Raw genomic sequence first — 18,738 nt, 5'->3', positions numbered from 1 at the left:
ACCTAACCTAACCTAACCTAACCTAACCTAACCTAACCTAACCTAACCTAACCTAACCTAACCTAACCTAACCTAACCTAACCTAACCTAACCTAACCTAACCTAACCTAACCTAACCTAACCTAACCTAACCTAACCTAACCTAACCTAACCTAACCTAACCTAACCTAACCTAACCTAACCTAACCTAACCTAACCTAACCTAACCTAACCTAACCTAACCTAACCTAACCTAACCTAACCTAACCTAACCTAACCTAACCTAACCTAACCTAACCTAACCTAACTAACCTAACCTAACCTAACCTAACCTAACCTAACCTAACCTAACCTAACCTAACCTAACCTAACCTAACCTAACCTAACCTAACCTAACCTAACCTAACCTAACCTAACCTAACCTAACCTAACCTAACCTAACCTAACCTAACCTAACCTAACCTAACCTAACCTAACCTAACCTAACCTAACCTAACCTAACCTAACCTAACCTAACCTAACCTAACCTAACCTAACCTAACCTAACCTAACCTAACCTAACCTAACCTAACCTAACCTAACCTAACCTAACCTAACCTAACCTAACCTAACCTAACCTAACCTAACCTAACCTAACCTAACCTAACCTAACCTAACCTAACCTAACCTAACCTATTTTGTACAATTGGGGGTGGGGGCTAAGTATTTGGACAGCGTGACGTTAGGAAACAATTCTTTTTCATAATATGCACAATAATTGTAGCTAATACATTTTGCATGCAGACCCGCTATACTTTATCTCCACTTCTCTGATGTGCAAATGAATAAAAATCCGTTTGATAAATAAATTTCTTAAATATGGTGGCTCTGGGGTTAGGAATAAGCTACTGAAGATTATGAACATGATTTTTGAAAAAGGGGATGTACCTAATGATTTTAGGAAAACCTTAATGAAACCACTGTATAAGAAAGGTGAAAAGGGTGAGTGTCGTAATTATCGAGGTATTAGTCTGATATCTGTAAGTAGCAAATTACTTAGTAATATGATGCTTTTTAGACTGAAAGATGCTGTAGACAAAGTTTTAAGGGAAGAACAGTGCGGTTTTAAAAAGGTAGAGGATGTGTCGACCAAGTTTTCACTCTTAGGTTAATAATTGAGAAGTCTCTTCGTTGTCAAACACCTTTGGTTCTCAGTTTTATCGACTACTACCTGTTGGGGTGGCGCTTCACGCCACCCCAACACCTAGTTGGTGGGGGTGCTTTGTGCCCCCCCAAGCCCCCCCCCCCCCCCGCGCGCGTAAGTCGTTACGCGCCATATTAGTTACGTGCCATTGTAGTTGTGTCCCTGTGTACGACCTATGAATATAGTTAGATTTATATATGGGTTTTGAACTACGTAAAACTACGAATATACAACATTCTTGGCTTTCCCATTGTCTGTGCATATACAAAAGCCTTATGTACTTATAATGACGTCATATGCAAACGCTCTTTTTACAAACAAACAAACATGCATACAGACAACTCCTTTTATATAGATAGATAGATAGATAGATACAATACACATTAACTGCGTAAAACTTGCGAATATACAACATTCTTCGCTGTCCAATTGTCGCTGCATATAAATAGATTGTCAGGTTTACCGACCCTCGAACATGCAACGTACAACTGTCCATGGGAAAAACAACTAGTATTAAGATCTATACCACATTTTTCTAATGATTGACCTTGAGCTTTGTTGATGGTGATTGCAAATGCTAATCGAATTGGGAATTGCAATCTTTTAAATTGAAAAGGCAGACCCGTTGGAATCATGGGAATGCGAGGAATAAGAACAGCCTCACCCTCAAAAGGCCCTGTCAAGATTGTGGCCTCTATTACGTTTCCATTGTTTTTTTACGGCAAGTCGCGTGCCATTGTAAAGCTTTGGTGGGTTGATTTTAGTTTTTAGTTGTAGCACGCCTATTTTTAGTTGTAGCACGTGTGGTGGAAACCCTGAAAGATCCACGGAATTTAAAAATTCAGATGGATAATTAACTGCCTCATTTGGTTCCAAAACTGTGTCGACTGACTTGTAAAGGACTGCCTGATCTCGAATCTTGGTCAAAACAATATTGTTGATTTCGTGGACGTCTATATTTTTGGGTGCAAGAATCGCTCTTTCACTTAGCCATTTATTATTTTTATAATTGTTTAGAATATTCGGAAATACTTTTTCAATCAATTCATTTTTGGACGTCACTAAATTACAGAATTCAGCAGGTAGTTGTATACGTCCTGAAATTGAGTCTACTGGGTGGGAGCTTTTCGTTTCCAATTGCCAGCAATTGATCTGAAAATGTTTGACCAGAGTCATCGTTTTGCAATTGGACACTTATATTTGTAGTTAATTTTAATTAACTACAAAAATTAGAATTTTTCGGGCAAGCATTCATTTCGTCTGCAGGGGTTGATCCCTCTGTACCACCTTTGAATATAGTTAGATTTATATATTTGTTTTGAACGACGTAAAACTTGCGAATATACAACATTCTTGGCTTTCCCATTGTCTGTCAATATACAAAGCCTTATGTACTTATAACGACGGCATATGCAAACGCTCTTTTTACAAACAAACAAACATGCATACACACAACTTTTTTATATACATAGATAGATAAATAGATACAATACAAATTAACTGCATAAAACTTGCGAATATACAACATTCTTCGCGGTCCAATTGTCGCTGCATATAAATAGATTGTCAGGTTTACCGACTTTCGAACATGCAACGTACAATTGTCCATGGGAAAAACAATCAGTATTAAGATCTATACCGCATTTTTCTAATGATTGACCTAGAGCTTTGTTGCTTGAAACCAACAAACAAATTTTATTTAAAAAAAAAAACAAAGGTTCGGCGATATGTATTTACGTCTGAAAAATAACGAAGAAAAAGAAACTGAAACTAAAAATGTAAAAACTGGGAATTGCATAAATATTTCAAAATATTTTGACAATAGATTAAAGTAATTCGAAAACCTTAAAACAGATACTTAAATTTTGAGGTTTATTATAAATTGTTGAGCTTTAGCATACTTGGCACGTGAAGATTTTTCCAACTGTCAATGTTAGAATGAACATTGACCGACAGACCGACAGAATTTGCGATTGCTATATGTCACTTGGTTAATACCAAGTGCCATAAAAAGGTAAAAAACTAAAAAGAAAAAAAGCTAAAAAAACTAAAAAAGCTGCAAAACTAAAAAAAAGAAAAACTGAAACAGAAACTATATCTATATATATAAAAATAAGTTGTATGTCTGTTGACTGACGTCATGTTTGTGTGTCGACTGATGTCATGTTTGTCGACTGACGTCATTATGAGGATTGAGCATTATTCCGTCATGAAGTTTTTTGTCGACTGACGTCATATTTGTCGACTGACGAAATTACAGACCGGACACAAAGGACTACCGGGAAACAGGGAATATAAATGACGAACCGGATACTCAAAGAGAAATTACAGACTGGGACACCGGGACACAAATGACGACCGGGACACAGGGAATATAAATGACGACCGGGACACAGGGACACAACTACAACGGAGACACCGGAGCACAGGGGGGATATATAAATGACCACCGGGACACAGGAAATGTTCAATTAGCAATCATCATCAACAAAGCTCAAGGGCACATTCGATTAGCATTTGCAATCACCATCAACAAAGCTCAAGGTCAATCATTAGAAAAATGTGGTATAGATCTTAATACTGATTGTTTTTCCCATGGACAATTGTACGTTGCATGTTCGAAAGTCGGTAAACCTGACAATCTATTTATATGCAGCGACAATTGGACCGCGAAGAATGTTGTATATTCGCAAGTTTTATGCAGTTAATTTGTATTGTATCTATTTATCAATCTATGTATATAAAAAAGAGTTGTGTGTATGCATGTTTGTTTGTTTGTAAAAAGAGCGTTTGCATATGCCGTCGTTATAAGTACATAAGGCTTTGTATATTGACAGACAGGTGGTGGGGGCGCTTCGCGCCCCCAAGCCCCCACCCCCGCGCGCGTAAGTCGTTACGCGCCATTGTAGTTCATTTTTGAATTGGTCTTTTTTTCTAGTTTTTAGTTTTTTACCTTTTTTAGTTTTTTTGTAGTTACACCTCATGATTCTAATGATTGCCCTTAAGCTTTGTAGATGGTGATTGCTAATCGAACATTCCCTATGTCCTCATCGTCATTTATATATCTCCTTGTGCCCCCTGGCGTCCCCGTTGTAGTTGTTTCCCTGTGTCCCGGTCGTCATTTGTGTCCCGGTGTCCCTGTCTGTAATTTCCCTTTCAGTGTCTCGGTCGTCATTTATATTCCCTGTGTCCCGGTCGTCATTTGTGTCCTGGTGCTTTGTTGATGGTGATTGCTAATCGAACATTACTTGTGTCCCTGTCGCTTTCTCTTTGAGTTTCCCGGTCGTCATTTATATTCCCTATGTCCCGGTGTCCCGGTCGTCATTTGTGTCCCGATATCCCGGTTTGTAATTTCGTCAGTCGACACAAAAATGACGTCACTCGACACACACACAGACAACTTATTTTTATATAGATACATAAATGTCCCGGTGTCCCGGTCGTCATTTGTGCCCCGATGTCCCGGTCTGTAATTTCGTCAGTCGACAAACATGAAATCAGTCGACACACAAAAATGACGTCACTCGACACACACACACACACAGACAACTTATTTTTTTTCTATATAAGTTGTCTGTGTGTTGAGTGACATCATGTCATCAGGTCGTCATGTCGTCATTATGACGATGACGTCATAATGCGGGGGGAAAGCCCCCCGCACGCGTAAGTTGTTACGCGCCATATTAGATACGCACCATTGTAGTTGTGTCCCTGTCTCCCACCTGTGACTAGAGATAGATATAAATATATATTTTTAACTACATAAAACATGCGAATATACAACATTCTTCATGTCCCATTGTCTGTGCATATAAAAAGATTGTCAGGTTTACTGACTCTTGAACATGCAACATATAATTGTCCATGGGAAAAACAATCCGTATTCAGATCTATACCTCATTATTCTAATGATGTGTCCCTGTGTCCCGGTCGTCATTTATATTCCATGTATCCCGTTCGTCATTTGTGTCCCGGTGTCCCAGTTTGTAATTTCTCTTTGAGTGTCCCGGTCGTCATTTATAAGTCATTTATATATCCCGCCTGTGCCCCCGGCGTGCACTGAACGAAAATTCACCATGCATGGCCAAAGGAAGGTGCACAAAGCAATATCCTCGACTTTTAGTATCAAACACAATTACTGGCAATGATGGTTACCCACAATATAGAAGAAGATCTACTGAAGGTGGCGGTAAAACAGCAATAATAAAGAAGCGTAACGGTACCACCATCAAAGTAGATAACCAGTGGGTTGTTCCATATTCCCCATTATTATCAAAAACATTTAATGCACACATAAACGTTGAATACTGTAACTCCGTAAAGGCAATTAAATACATATGTAAATACGTCAACAAAGGCAGTGACATGGCAGTTTTTGGCTTGCAGCCCGAAATCAAAGATTTCGACGAAATCGTACAATATTAGGCTGGAAGATACATAAGCAGTAATGAAGCTGTTTAGCGAATTCTTTCATTTCCGATACATGAACGTAGTCCAGCTGTTGTTCACTTAGCGGTACATTTACAGAATGGTCAACGTGTTTATTTCACGGAAACCAACGTGCAACAAAGAGCCCTGAATCCGCCGGATACAACATTAACAGCTTTTTTTCGCTTTGCAAAAATGATTCTTTTGCAAAAAAACTGCTATATACTGAAGTGCCTTCGTATTACACGTGGAATACTAAAAATAAAGTATTTGAACGTCGAAAACAGGGTAAGTCAGTCGACGGCCAACCAACCATCTTCAAAGATACCACGATAGGAAGACTCTACACCGTTCACCCCAATCAACATGTTATTACAGAAGATTTGTGCGTACGTATGGCAAACAAACCTCTTCAGGATCTGGGAATGCCTTCACCTAACCGTATCGCTGCTGTTTCGACATGTGTAGAATTGGATCGTGAACAAAGTTACAGTACGAGTGATCTATTGTCGTATGTACAAAATAACATTTCCAAGTTAACGTCGGAACAAAAAGACATTTATGATACGATAATGCATTGTGTCGATAACAACGTTGGAGAAATTTTCTTTTCGGATGCGCCAGGAGGTACTGGTAAAACGTTTGTGATAAAACTGATTCTGGCATCAATTCGATCAAAAAATGATATAGCGTTGGCAATTGCGTCCTGGTGGAAGAACTGCTCATTCCGCTTTGAAACTGCCTCTGAATTTGCATTCTACAGAAACTCCCACGTGCAATATTTCCAAATCATCTGGGATGGGTAAAGTATTGCAGCAATGCAAACTTATTATTTGGGATGAGTGCACAATGGCACACAAAAAATCGCTCGATGCTCTGGATCAACGCTTGAAAGATTTAAGAGGGAATTCGAAACCCTTTGGCAGCACATTAATATTGCTTGCGGGAGATTTCAGGCAAACATTACCTATAATACCTAGATCAACTCCTGCAGACGAAATGAATGCTTGCCTGAAAAATTCTAATTTATGGGCACACGTAAAAATATTAAAATTAACTACAAATATGCGTGTCCGATTGCAAAACGATGACTCTGGTCAAACATTATCAGATCAATTGCTGGCAATTGGAAACGGAAAGCTCCCAGTAGACTCAATTTCAGGACGTATACAACTACCTGCTGATTTCTGTAATTTAGTGACGTCCAAAAATGAATTGGTTGAAAAAGTATTTCCGAATATTCTAAAAAATTATAAAAATAATAATTGGCTAAGTGAAAGAGCGATTCTCGCACCCAAAAATATAGACGTCCACGAAATCAACAATATTGTTTTGACCAAGATTCGAGACCAGGCAGTCCTTTACAAGTCAGTCGACACAGTTTTGGAACCAAATGAAGCGGTTAATTATCCATCTGAATTTTTAAATTCCATAGATCTTTCAGGGTTTCTACCACACTTGCTACAACTAAAAATAGGCGTACCAATAATACTTTTAAGAGATATCAACCCACCAAAGCTTTGCAATGGCACACGACTTGCCGTAAAAAAAACAATGGAAAACCTAATAGAGGCCACAATCTTGACAGGGCCTTTTGAGGGTGAGGCTGTTCTTATTCCTCGCATTCCGATGATTCCAACGGATCTGCCTTTTCAATTTAAAAGATTGCAATTACCAATTCGATTAGCATTTGCAATCACCATTAAGAAAGCTCAAGGTCAATCACTAGAAAAATGTGGTATAGATCTTAATACTGATTGTTTTTCCCATGGACAATTGTACGTTGCATGTTCGAGGGTCGGTAAACCTGACAATCTATTTATATGCAGCGACAATTGGACAGCGAAGAATGTTGTATATTCGCAAGTTTTACGCAGTTAATTTGTATTGTATCCATCTATCTATATATCTATATAAAAAAGAGTTGTGTGTATGCATGTTTGTTTGTTTGTAAAAAGAGCGTTTGCATATGACGTCATTATTAGTACATACGGCTTTGTATATGCACAGACAATGGGAAAGCCAAGAATGTTGTATATTCGCAATTTTTACGTAGTTTGAAACACATATATAAATCTATCTATATTCACAGGTGGGACACAGGGACACAACTACAATGGCGCGTAACTAATATGGCGCGTAACGACTTACGCGCGCGGAGGGGCTTGGGGGGGCGCGAAGCGCCCCACCAACTAGGTGTTGGGGTGGCGCGAAGCGCCACCCCAACAGCTAGTATATAGATAAGTTGTCTGTGTGTTGAGTGACGTCATGTCATCAGGTCGTCATGTCGTCATTATGTTTATCATGTCGTCGGAAAAATGTTTAATTGTAAAATGACTGAAGAACCTACAATGTCAAAAGCCGAGGAAGCTGCTCAAAGAGTCTATGCCAAAAAAATTGCTGCTGATAGAGAAAGTAAGAAAAGAAAGCTTGCCGAGGAATCACAAGAGCAACGCGAAACCAGACTTGCTGCTAAAAGAAAAAGTGAAAAAAAGGCGTGCCGAGGAATCACAAGAACAGCAAGAAAACAGGCTTGCGGCTGATAGAGAAAGTACAATCACCATCAACAAAGCACCGGGACACAAATGACGACCGGGACACAGGGAATATAAATGACGACTGGGACACAGAGAATATAAATGACGACCGCCACACTCAAAGAGAAATTACAGATTGAGACACCGGGACACAAATGACGACCGGGACACAGGGAAAAAACAACAACGGGGACGCTGGGGGGAACATGGGGATACATAAATGACGACAGGGACAAAGGGAATGTTCGATTAGCAATCACCATCAACAAAGCTCAAGGGCAATCATTAAAATAATGAGGTATAGATCTAAATACAGATTGCTTTTCCCATGGACAATTATATGTTGCATGTTCAAGAGTCGGTAAACCTGACAATCTATTTATATGCACAGACAATGGGACAGCCAAGAATGTTGTATATTCGCAAGTTTTACGTAGTTAAAAATATATATATATACATCTATCTACATTCACAGGTGGGACACAGGGACACAACTACAATGGCGCGTAACTAATATGGCGCGTAACGGCTTACGCGCGCGGGGGGAATATAATATAGAATATAATAATACAGGACATGCTGCAAGAAAATTAAGACACAGGGAATATAAATGACGACCGCGACACTCAAAGAGAAATTACAGACCGGGACACAAATGACGACCGGGACACAGGGAAACAACAACGACGGGGACGCCGGGGGCCACAGGGGGATATATAAATGACGACGGGGACACAGGGAATGTATATTCGCAAGTTTTACGTAGTTAAAAAAATATATATATATATCTATCTATATTCACAGGTGGGACACAGGGACACAACTACAATAGCGCGTAACTAATATGGCGCGTAATGGCTTAAAACTAAAAAAAGAAAAACTAAAAAAATTTAAAAGAAAATTAAAACAAAGGAAAAACCAAAAAAGAAAAAACTATAAAAAAAAACTAAAAAAAGACAATCTAAAAAAATTAGAAACTAAAAAAAACAAAAACAAATAAAAAAAAGAAAAAAAGAAAAAAAAAAAAAAAAGGAGAAAAAAAATAAGGAAGAAAAAGAAAACCTAAAAAGAGGAGAAAAAATATTAAAAAATACTAAAAAAGGTAAAAAACTAAAAATACTAAAAAGAAAAAATAGAAAAAAAAACAAAAAGCTAAAAAAACTAAAAAAATGAAAAAAAAGAAGAAACCAAAAAAACTGAAAAGAAGATAAAATAAAAAAGGGAAAAAAGAAAAAACTAAGCTCAATGGCAATCATTTAAAAAACTAGAAAAAAACTGGTTTGAGTTCTTTTCCATCTTCTCTACCACTCTATATTAATCAAGTATTCAATAATACAATCTGTATTAACAGTTACCGTAGTACATTGGCTTTGATGCTCTCTTTCGAATTCAAAGGATGTGACTTCAAGTTATTTTGCGGTAATCTATAAATAGATATAAAAATATACTGTTTGTTTGTATCTTTGTTTGTCTGTTACACTATAAAAAGAACAAGCAAAAAAAGTAAACACAAAAAAGAAAAAAAAGAAAAAAGAAACATAACAACATAAATAACATAACAGCATAACAACATACAACATAAATAAATTATGTTGGGGCTTGTAGAATATAATAATACAGGACATGCTGCCAAAAAATTAAGATATTGCGTGACTTGGCATCATAAATTGAATAATATTAAATTAACCTTGCGACATGCGGGATTTGAACCTGCAGACTCATGATCCATTAGCCCAGTCTTATCCCCTGCGCTATCAAAAGGTATAGTATTCAGTTAATAAAGATGATGTTGAATAATTAAAAGTCGAAGAGCATAATCCCGATTCTGTGTGGTTCAGGGAAAATTATAATTCGTACAAAATAGAAGTGGAATAAATCTTCAGTCCGCCCTCTTACGGGTATCTTACCCTAGATGATATTTTACAGTCCGTACCAGCGGTGGCTAAGCTTACAGAGTCACGCCACTGACCCCCGTCCCAAACTGAAGAATTGGGTACACTAGGATTCGAACCCGCGTCCTCTCAGACAAGGCATCCAGAATCAAGCACACCAACCCACTCGGCCAGGGCGGCTATACTCATAGAATATAATAATACAGGACATGCTGCAAGAAAATTAAGATATTGTGTGACTTGGCAACAAAAATGGAATAATCTTAATGATGAGCAAAGAAAGTATTTGCATGACGTACGGAACAATTGCAGGAACGACATTCCGTTTCCTAAGGCTGAGGAAGGCATTCCGTTTCCTAAGGCTGAGGTTACCTTTTATGGTTCTGGGGCTACTGGGGTTACTCAGATTGACATCTTTGTTGTAGCCGTAGCTGCGCGTGGCTAAGCTTACAGAGTCACGCCACTGACCCCCGCCCCAAACTGAAGAATTGGGTAAACTAGGATTCGAACCGGCGTCCTCTCAGACAAGGCATCCAGAATCAAGCACACCAACCCACTCGGCCAGGGCGGCTATAATCATAGAACATAATAATACAGGACATGCTGCAAGAAAATTAAGATATTGTGTGACTTGGCAACAAAAATGGAATAATCTTAATGATGAGCAAAGAAAGTAAAAAACTAAAAAAGAAACAAATAAAAAAAGGAAAAACTAATAAAAAACTAAAAAAAACTACAAACTGAAAAAGAAAAATAAACTAAGCAGTTAGATGAAAATCCACCTGGACAGCGAGAGTCAAAACATATCAAAACTGAAAATGATAGCGATGATGATTGGGTTTGGTATTAGTGACTTGGATAAGGTCATCAATGCCTACCAGATTATAGTTGAAAAAACAAAGGTTCGGCGATATGTATTTCATAGTGACGCTGAAAAATAAAGAAGAAAAAAAAAACTGAAAAAAGAAAAAAGGTAAAAAACTAAAAAAACCTAAAAAGAAAAAAACACTCGAAGAGAAATAACAGACCGGGCCACAAATGACAACCGGGACAGAGGGAATATAAATGACGACCGGGACACTCAAAGAGAAATTACAGACCGGGACACCGGAACACAAATGACGACCGGGACACAGGGAAACAACAGCAACGGGGACGCCGGGGGGCACACGGGGATATATAAATGACGACGGGGACACAGGGAATGTTCGATTAGCAATCACCATCAACAAAGCTCAAGGGCAATCATTAGAATAATAAGGTATAGATCTCAATACAGATTGTTTTTCCCATGGACAATTATATGTTGCATAAACCTGACAATCTATTTATATGCACAGACAATGGGACAGCCAAGAATGTTGTATATTCGGAAGTTTTACGTAGTTATATATATATATTATATATATATATATATATATATATATATATATATATATATATATATATATATATATATATATATATATACTAGCTGTTGGGGTGGCGCTTCGCGCCACCCCAACACCTAGTTGGTGGGGCGCTTCGCGCCCCCCCAAGCCCCCCCGCGCGCGTAGCCCCCCCTGTGCCTGTGCCCAAGCCCCCCCTGTGCCGGGGGGCACAGGGGGATATAAATGACGACCGGGACACCGGGACACAAGGAATATAAATGACGCCCGGGACACTCAAAGAGAAATCACAGACTGGAACACCGGGACACAAATGACGACCGGGACACAGGGAATATAAATGACGACCGGGACACAGGGACATAACTACAAAGGGGACGCCGGGGTGCACAGGGGGATATATAAATGACGATGGCGACTCAGGGAATGGTGGATAAGCAATCACCATCAACAAAGCTCAATGGCAATCATTAGAATCATGAGGTATAGATCTGAATACGGATTGTTTTCCCATGGACCATTATATGTTGCATGTTCAAGAGTCGGTAAACCTGACAATCTATTTATATGCACAGACAATGGGACAGCAAAGAATGTTGTATATTCGCAAGTTTTACGTAGTTAAAAACATATATATATATATATATATATATATATATATATATATATATATATCTATATTCACAGGTGGGACATAGGGACACAACTACAATGGCGCGTAACGACTTACGCGCGCGGGGGGGCTTGGGGGGGGCGCGAAGCGCCCCCACCAACTAGGTGTTGGGGTGGCGCGAAGCGCCACCCCAACAGCTAGTATATATATATAAATAAGTTGTTTGTGTGTCGACTGACGACATGTTTGTCGACTGACGTCATTATAAGGATTGAGCATTATGCCGTCATGAAGGTTTTTGCCGATCGACGTCATGTTTGTTATTACGTCAAAGGCTTTGTACATGACGTCATTATAAGTATATAAGAAGGCCTTTCAAAGAGAAATTTTTAATATATATCTTAAAATGACAGAAGAACCTACAATGGCAGAAGAAACAGCCGAGGAAGCTGCTCAAAGAGTCTATGCCAAAAGGCTTACGGCTAAAGAATGCAAAACCACACAGTTAGATGAAAATCAACCTGGACAGCGAGAGTCAAAACGTATCAAAACTGAAAATGATAGCGATGGTGATTGGGTTTGGGATTTTGACTTGGATAAGGTCATCAATCCCTACCAGATTTTAGTTAAAAAAAACAAAGGTTCGGCGATATGTATTTCATAGTGACGAAAGAAAAGCCAAGGTAAAGGAAACCAAACAACTTGAAAGTGATACCGATGATAAAAAAAACGACGTTGAAAGGACTATCGTTTCTCAGTTGCAACATCTTTTCCACAAAAATAATGATTTAGTACTTCTGTTCAAAACAGCAATCGAATTGAAGTCTACTGATACGCAACTATCAACGAAGTGGCAATCGTTATGGTCGGTGATCAGTTCTTACGCGAAACAATCAGTTGACAAGAATTGTCACATTCCCAGAATTGTCTGGGTGTTTCCTCCCTCTAACGAAAATCATGCAAATTTTCGCAGTTTTTAGCCTTTTATGGGTAAAACGAAGCTTAATGAATCTTATATATTTGGAAACATTATAATAAGTCCTTGATAAATCTATCATGAGCTTGAAACCACTGTATAAGAAAGGTGAAAAGGGTGAGTCTCGTAATTATCGAGGTATTAGTCTGATATCTGTAAGTAGCAAATTACTTAGTAATATGATGCTTTTTAGACTGAAAGATGCTGTAGACAAAGTTTTAAGGGAAGAACAGTGCGGTTTTAAAAAAGGTAGAGGATGTGTCGACCAAGTTTTCACTCTTAGGTTAATAATTGAGAAGTCTCTTCGTTGTCAAACACCTTTGGTTCTCAGTTTTATCGACTACTACCTGTTGGGGTGGCGCTTCGCGCCACCCCAACACCTAGTTGGTGGGGGTGCTTTGTGCCCCCCCAAGCCCCCCCCCCGCGCGCGTAAGTCGTTACGCACCATATTAGTTACGTGCCATTGTAGTTGTGTCCCTGTGTACGACCTATGAATATAGTTAGATTTATATATGGGTTTTGAACTACGTAAAACTACGAATATACAACATTCTTGGCTTTCCCATTGTCTGTGCATATACAAAAGCCTTATGTACTTATAATGACGTCATATGCAAACGCTCTTTTTACAAACAAACAAACATGCATACAGACAACTCCTTTTTATATAGATAGATAGATAGATAGATACAATACACATTAACTGCGTAAAACTTGCGAATATACAACATTCTTCGCTGTCCAATTGTCGCTGTAAATAGATTGTCAGGTTTACCGACCCTCGAACATGCAACGTACAACTGTCCATGGGAAAAACAGTTAGTATTAAGATCTATACCACATTTTTCTAATGATTGACCTTGAGCTTTGTTGATGGTGATTGCAAATGCTAATCGAATTGGGAATTGCAATCTTTTAAATTGAAAAGGCAGACCCGTTGGAATCATGGGAATGCGAGGAATAAGAACAGCCTCACCCTCAAAAGGCCCTGTCAAGATTGTGGCCTCTATTACGTTTCCATTGTTTTTTTACGGCAAGTCGCGTGCCATTGTAAAGCTTTGGTGGGTTGATTTTAGTTTTTAGTTGTAGCACGCCTATTTTTAGTTGTAGCACGTGTGGTGGAAACCCTGAAAGATCCACGGAATTTAAAAATTCAGATGGATAATTAACTGCCTCATTTGGTTCCAAAACTGTGTCGACTGACTTGTAAAGGACTGCCTGGTCTCGAATCTTGGTCAAAACAATATTGTTGATTTCGTGGACGTCTATATTTTTGGGTGCAAGAATCGCTCTTTCACTTAGCCATTTATTATTTTTATAATTGTTTAGAATATTCGGAAATACTTTTTCAATCAATTCATTTTTGGACGTCACTAAATTACAGAATTCAGCAGGTAGTTGTAAACGTCCTGAAATTGAGTCTACTGGGTGGGAGCTTTTCGTTTCCAATTGCCAGCAATTGATCTGAAAATGTTTGACCAGAGTCATCGTTTTGCAATTGGACACTTATATTTGTAGTTAATTTTAATGTTTTTACGTGTGCCCATAAATTAGAATTTTTCGGGCAAGCATTCATTTCGTCTGCAGGGGTTGATCCCTCTGTACCACCTTTGAATATAGTTAGATTTATATATTTGTTTTGAACGACGTAAAACTTGCGAATATACAACATTCTTGGCTTTCCCATTGTCTGTCAATATACAAAGCCTTATGTACTTATAACGACGGCATATGCAAACGCTCTTTTTACAAACAAACAAACATGCATACACACAACTCTTTTTTATATACATAGATTGATAAATAGATACAATACAAATTAACTGCATAAAACTTGCGAATATACAACATTCTTCGCGGTCCAATTGTCGCTGCATATAAATAGATTGTCAGGTTTACCGACTTTCGAACATGCAACGTACAATTGTCCATGGGAAAAACAATCAGTATTAAGATCTATACCGCATTTTTCTAATGATTGACCTTGAGCTTTGTTGATGGTGACTGCAAATGCTAATCGAATGTGCCCTTGAGCTTCGTTGATGATGATTGCTAATTGAACATTTCCTGTGTCCCGGTGGTCATTTATATATCCCCCCTGTGCTCCCGGTGTCTCCGTTGTAGTTGTGTCCCTGTGTCCCGGTCGTCATTTATATTCCCTGTGTCCCGGTCGTTATTTGTGTCCCGGTGTCCCAGTCTGTAATTTCTCTTTGAGTATCCGGTTCGTCATTTATATTCCCTGTTTCCCGGTAGTCCTTTGTGTCCCGGTCTGTAATTTCGTCAGTCGACAAATATGACGTCAGTCGACAAAAAACTTCATGACGGAATAATGCTCAATCCTCATAATGACGTCAGTCAACAAACATGACATCAGTCGACACACAAACATGACGTCAGTCAACAGACATACAACTTATTTTTATATATATAGATATAGTTTCTGTTTCAGTTTTTCTTTTTTTTAGTTTTGCAGCTTTTTTAGTTTTTTTAGCTTTTTTTCTTTTTAGTTTTTTACCTTTTTATGGCACTTGGTATTAACCAAGTGACATATAGCAATCGCAAATTCTGTCGGTCTGTCGGTCAATGTTCATTCTAACATTGACAGTTGGAAAAATCTTCACGTGCCAAGTATGCTAAAGCTCAACAATTTATAATAAACCTCAAATTTTAAGTATCTGTTTTAAGGTTTTCGAATTACTTTAATCTATTGTCAAAATATTTTGAAATATTTATGCAATTCCCAGTTTTTACATTTTTAGTTTCAGTTTTCTTTTTCTTCGTTATTTTTCAGACGTAAATACATATCGCCGAACCTTTGTTTTTTTTTTAAATAAAATCTGGTAGGCATTGATAACCTTATCCAAGTCAAAATCCCAAACCCAATCATCATCGCTATCATTTTCAGTTTTGATACGTTTTGACTCTCGCTGTCCAGGTTGATCGTCTTCTAATTGCGCGGTTTTGCGTTCTTTAGCCGCAAGCCTTTTGGCATTAACTCTCTGAGCAGCTTCCTCGGCTGTTTCTTCTGTTGTAGGATTTGGTAACATTCTATCTTTTTCAATGTTTTTCAATTTGTCAGTGTTCATTCTAACATTGACTGTTAGAAAAAATTTTACGTGCCAAGCATGCTAACACTCAACAATTTATAATAAACCTCAAAATTATAAATATCTGTTCTAAGGTTTTCGAATTAATTTAATCTATTGTCAAAACATATAGAAATATTTATGCAATTCCCAGTTTCTACATTTTTAGTTTCAGTTTGCTTTTCAGTTTAGTTTCATTTTTACATATAGATAAGATATAATCTTGTAGTAGCGCATGCGAAAAAAGTGACGAGCACATATTTAGTTTTACACGAATTTCAGACGTGGGAATAGGTACTGATGTTTGGAGCAAGTCAAAAGGTATTTTTATCTTCGAAAGTAGATTATCAAGCCGGCACTGATACTGAGTCAAATCGGTTTTACTCAATTCAATGATTGTTCTCCATTTTAAAGGTCGATTTGCGCGTATTCGATAAAATGGTGCACTAATTCGGAACGATAGCGGTAAATGGTCAGAAACAAAAAATTCACGGAGCACATCTACTGTTAATGAGCTACTAAAAATACGACTAGATACAAGGATATGATCAAGGTTAGAAACTGATCCGGTACGGTGAATGTACGTGAAGTCACCCGCTTTCGTTACAAGAGCACTTTCATTTGGAATCAGACTAAGCAGAAGAGCTGAACGCGAGCTTTCACTTTTGGATATATCACAATTAAAGTCCCCCAATAAAATCCAATGGAGATGAGAAGCACTAATTTTATTCATACATTTCCCCAGTTCTTTGCAGGCTAGAGCAAACTTCATTTCGGAGCAACCGTCTCTGTATGTGGGAAGGTACTCCTTATTATAACAGTCTTGCCAACTCCAACTGCTAAGAAATGTTCGGATCTAGTGTTGATATGCCTACTTATTAGCGTAGCAAGTCCACCCGAGGGGCGCCCTCGTTTCTTAGGTTTTTTCGCTGGTACAAAATGGACCATGTGTGAGGGTAAGGCATCGAATATATTTCTACTGTCGTTTGACAGAAAGTATTCTTGGAGACCAATAATTTCTTCGGTGAGGCAGAGCTGTTCAACCACGGTAATTTTGGTACTAAGACTATTATTCATATTCCAGGAGACGAAACGCTTGTCTATATAAAATTTATTCATTTTCGGTGTTTGATGTCATTAACGTAGCTGACTTGTTTGATGGACAGCTAGCGTTGTAGTATGTGTGTCTGGTGCTTGCACAGCTTAAGAACCGCATCGTATTCTGGCAAGGATTTTCTTTCGTTGCACCATGGCTATTTTAAGCATAATCGGCACACTTTGATACGTTTTTACACTGGGCCGTTTTTGTTTTGTTTTTTATTTACATTAACAATGTTTTATCATTATCATCCAAATTAACTAGTCATAGTCATTTTTACCATATTCTTTTTCTTGATCTTCGCCAAATTCTTCATCATCATCAACCATTAGGCCATGGATATAGTTGTTTCCTTCTTCAAACTCATCCGCAAAATCTTCTTTTTCCTCATCTTCTTCGTCATCCTCTTCGTCCATTTTCTTTTTCTTTGTTTCTTCGTCTTCTGACTCGTCTCCCTCAGCTTCCTCGTCCTTCTTTTCCAGTTTGCTGAGAATCGACCCTATTTCCTTTTGTTTACTGTTTTTGGGAGTTGTCTTTTCAATTGTCCTTTTTGTACTAGGTCGCAAACACGATGGAAACAGATCCCAGTCTATGTCCTGTTCTTTCGGTTTCTGGTTAACATCAAACCTCAATTCTATTTCTTTTTTTTTGCGTCAACAAGTTCTATCCAGTTTTGGTCGATTCTTAGAAAACCTGCTGAAAATTCTAACGGAGGATAGAGACTTGGAGGTTCAAATGGTGTTAAAGTCTGAATTTGACGAGATCGCTTCCTCTTCCCCGATTCATATTGTATTTAGTTAATATAAGCTTAATCAGAATCATGAGGTCCAATGTTTTTCAAATTTCAACTGATTGGCTAAAAAAAAAAAAAAAAAAAAAAACAACTAAAAAAGCTAATTCCATTGTCAAAATATATAGAAATATTTGTGCAATCACCAGTTTTTTACATTTTAAGCAATCTATCTATATATATAAAAATAAGTTGTTTGTCCACATATGTGTGTTTGTTTGTCCGCATATGACGTCTGAAAAATAAAGGAGAAAAAGAAAACTAAAAAATAAAAAAAATTTAAAAAGGGAAAAAACTAAACAAACTAAAAAGAAAAAAAACTAAAAAACTAAAAAAGCTAAAAAACTAAAAAAAGAAAAAAACTAAAAAAAAGAAAAAGAAAAACATAAAAAGTAAAAACTAAAAAAAGACAAAAAAATTAAAAAAATTAAAAAAATAAAAAAGCAAAAAAAAATAAATAAAAAAAGGTAAAGACTAAAAAAAAGCTAAAAAAACTAAAAAAGCTACAAAACTAAAAAAGAAAAAAATTACAGCATGTTTGTTTTTTTGTATGTTTGAGGGTTTGCATATGATGTCTGTAAAATAAAGAAGAAAAAACTAAAAAACCGAAAAACTAAAAAAGAAAACAAATTAATAAAAAGAAGAAACTAAAAAAAGAAAAAACTAAGAAAAGAAAGAAACTAAAAAGAAAAAAACTAAAAAAGAAACTATATCTATATATATATATGTAAAAATAAGTTGTATGTATGCATGTTTGTTTCTTTGTG

At 37.5% G+C, this 18,738-nt stretch overlaps 1 protein-coding gene across 1 annotated transcript; it reads right to left on the bottom strand.

The window, feature by feature from the left end:
* Window positions 1–17,441: 17,441 nt before the first annotated feature.
* LOC136043274 (DNA-directed RNA polymerase III subunit RPC7-like) lies at window positions 17,442–17,792 on the bottom strand (the record flags this gene model as incomplete). Its single annotated transcript, XM_065728203.1, has 1 exon — window positions 17,442–17,792. A coding segment is annotated over one exon (351 nt), but the record flags the coding sequence as incomplete, so codon positions are not given.
* Between the last annotated feature and the right edge of the window lie 946 nt (window positions 17,793–18,738).

Source organism: Artemia franciscana, unplaced genomic scaffold, assembly GCF_032884065.1.
Source record: "Artemia franciscana unplaced genomic scaffold, ASM3288406v1 Scaffold_4252, whole genome shotgun sequence".
Taxonomy (NCBI): domain Eukaryota; kingdom Metazoa; phylum Arthropoda; class Branchiopoda; order Anostraca; family Artemiidae; genus Artemia; species Artemia franciscana.
This window is presented reverse-complemented; position numbering and strand designations above follow the sequence as displayed.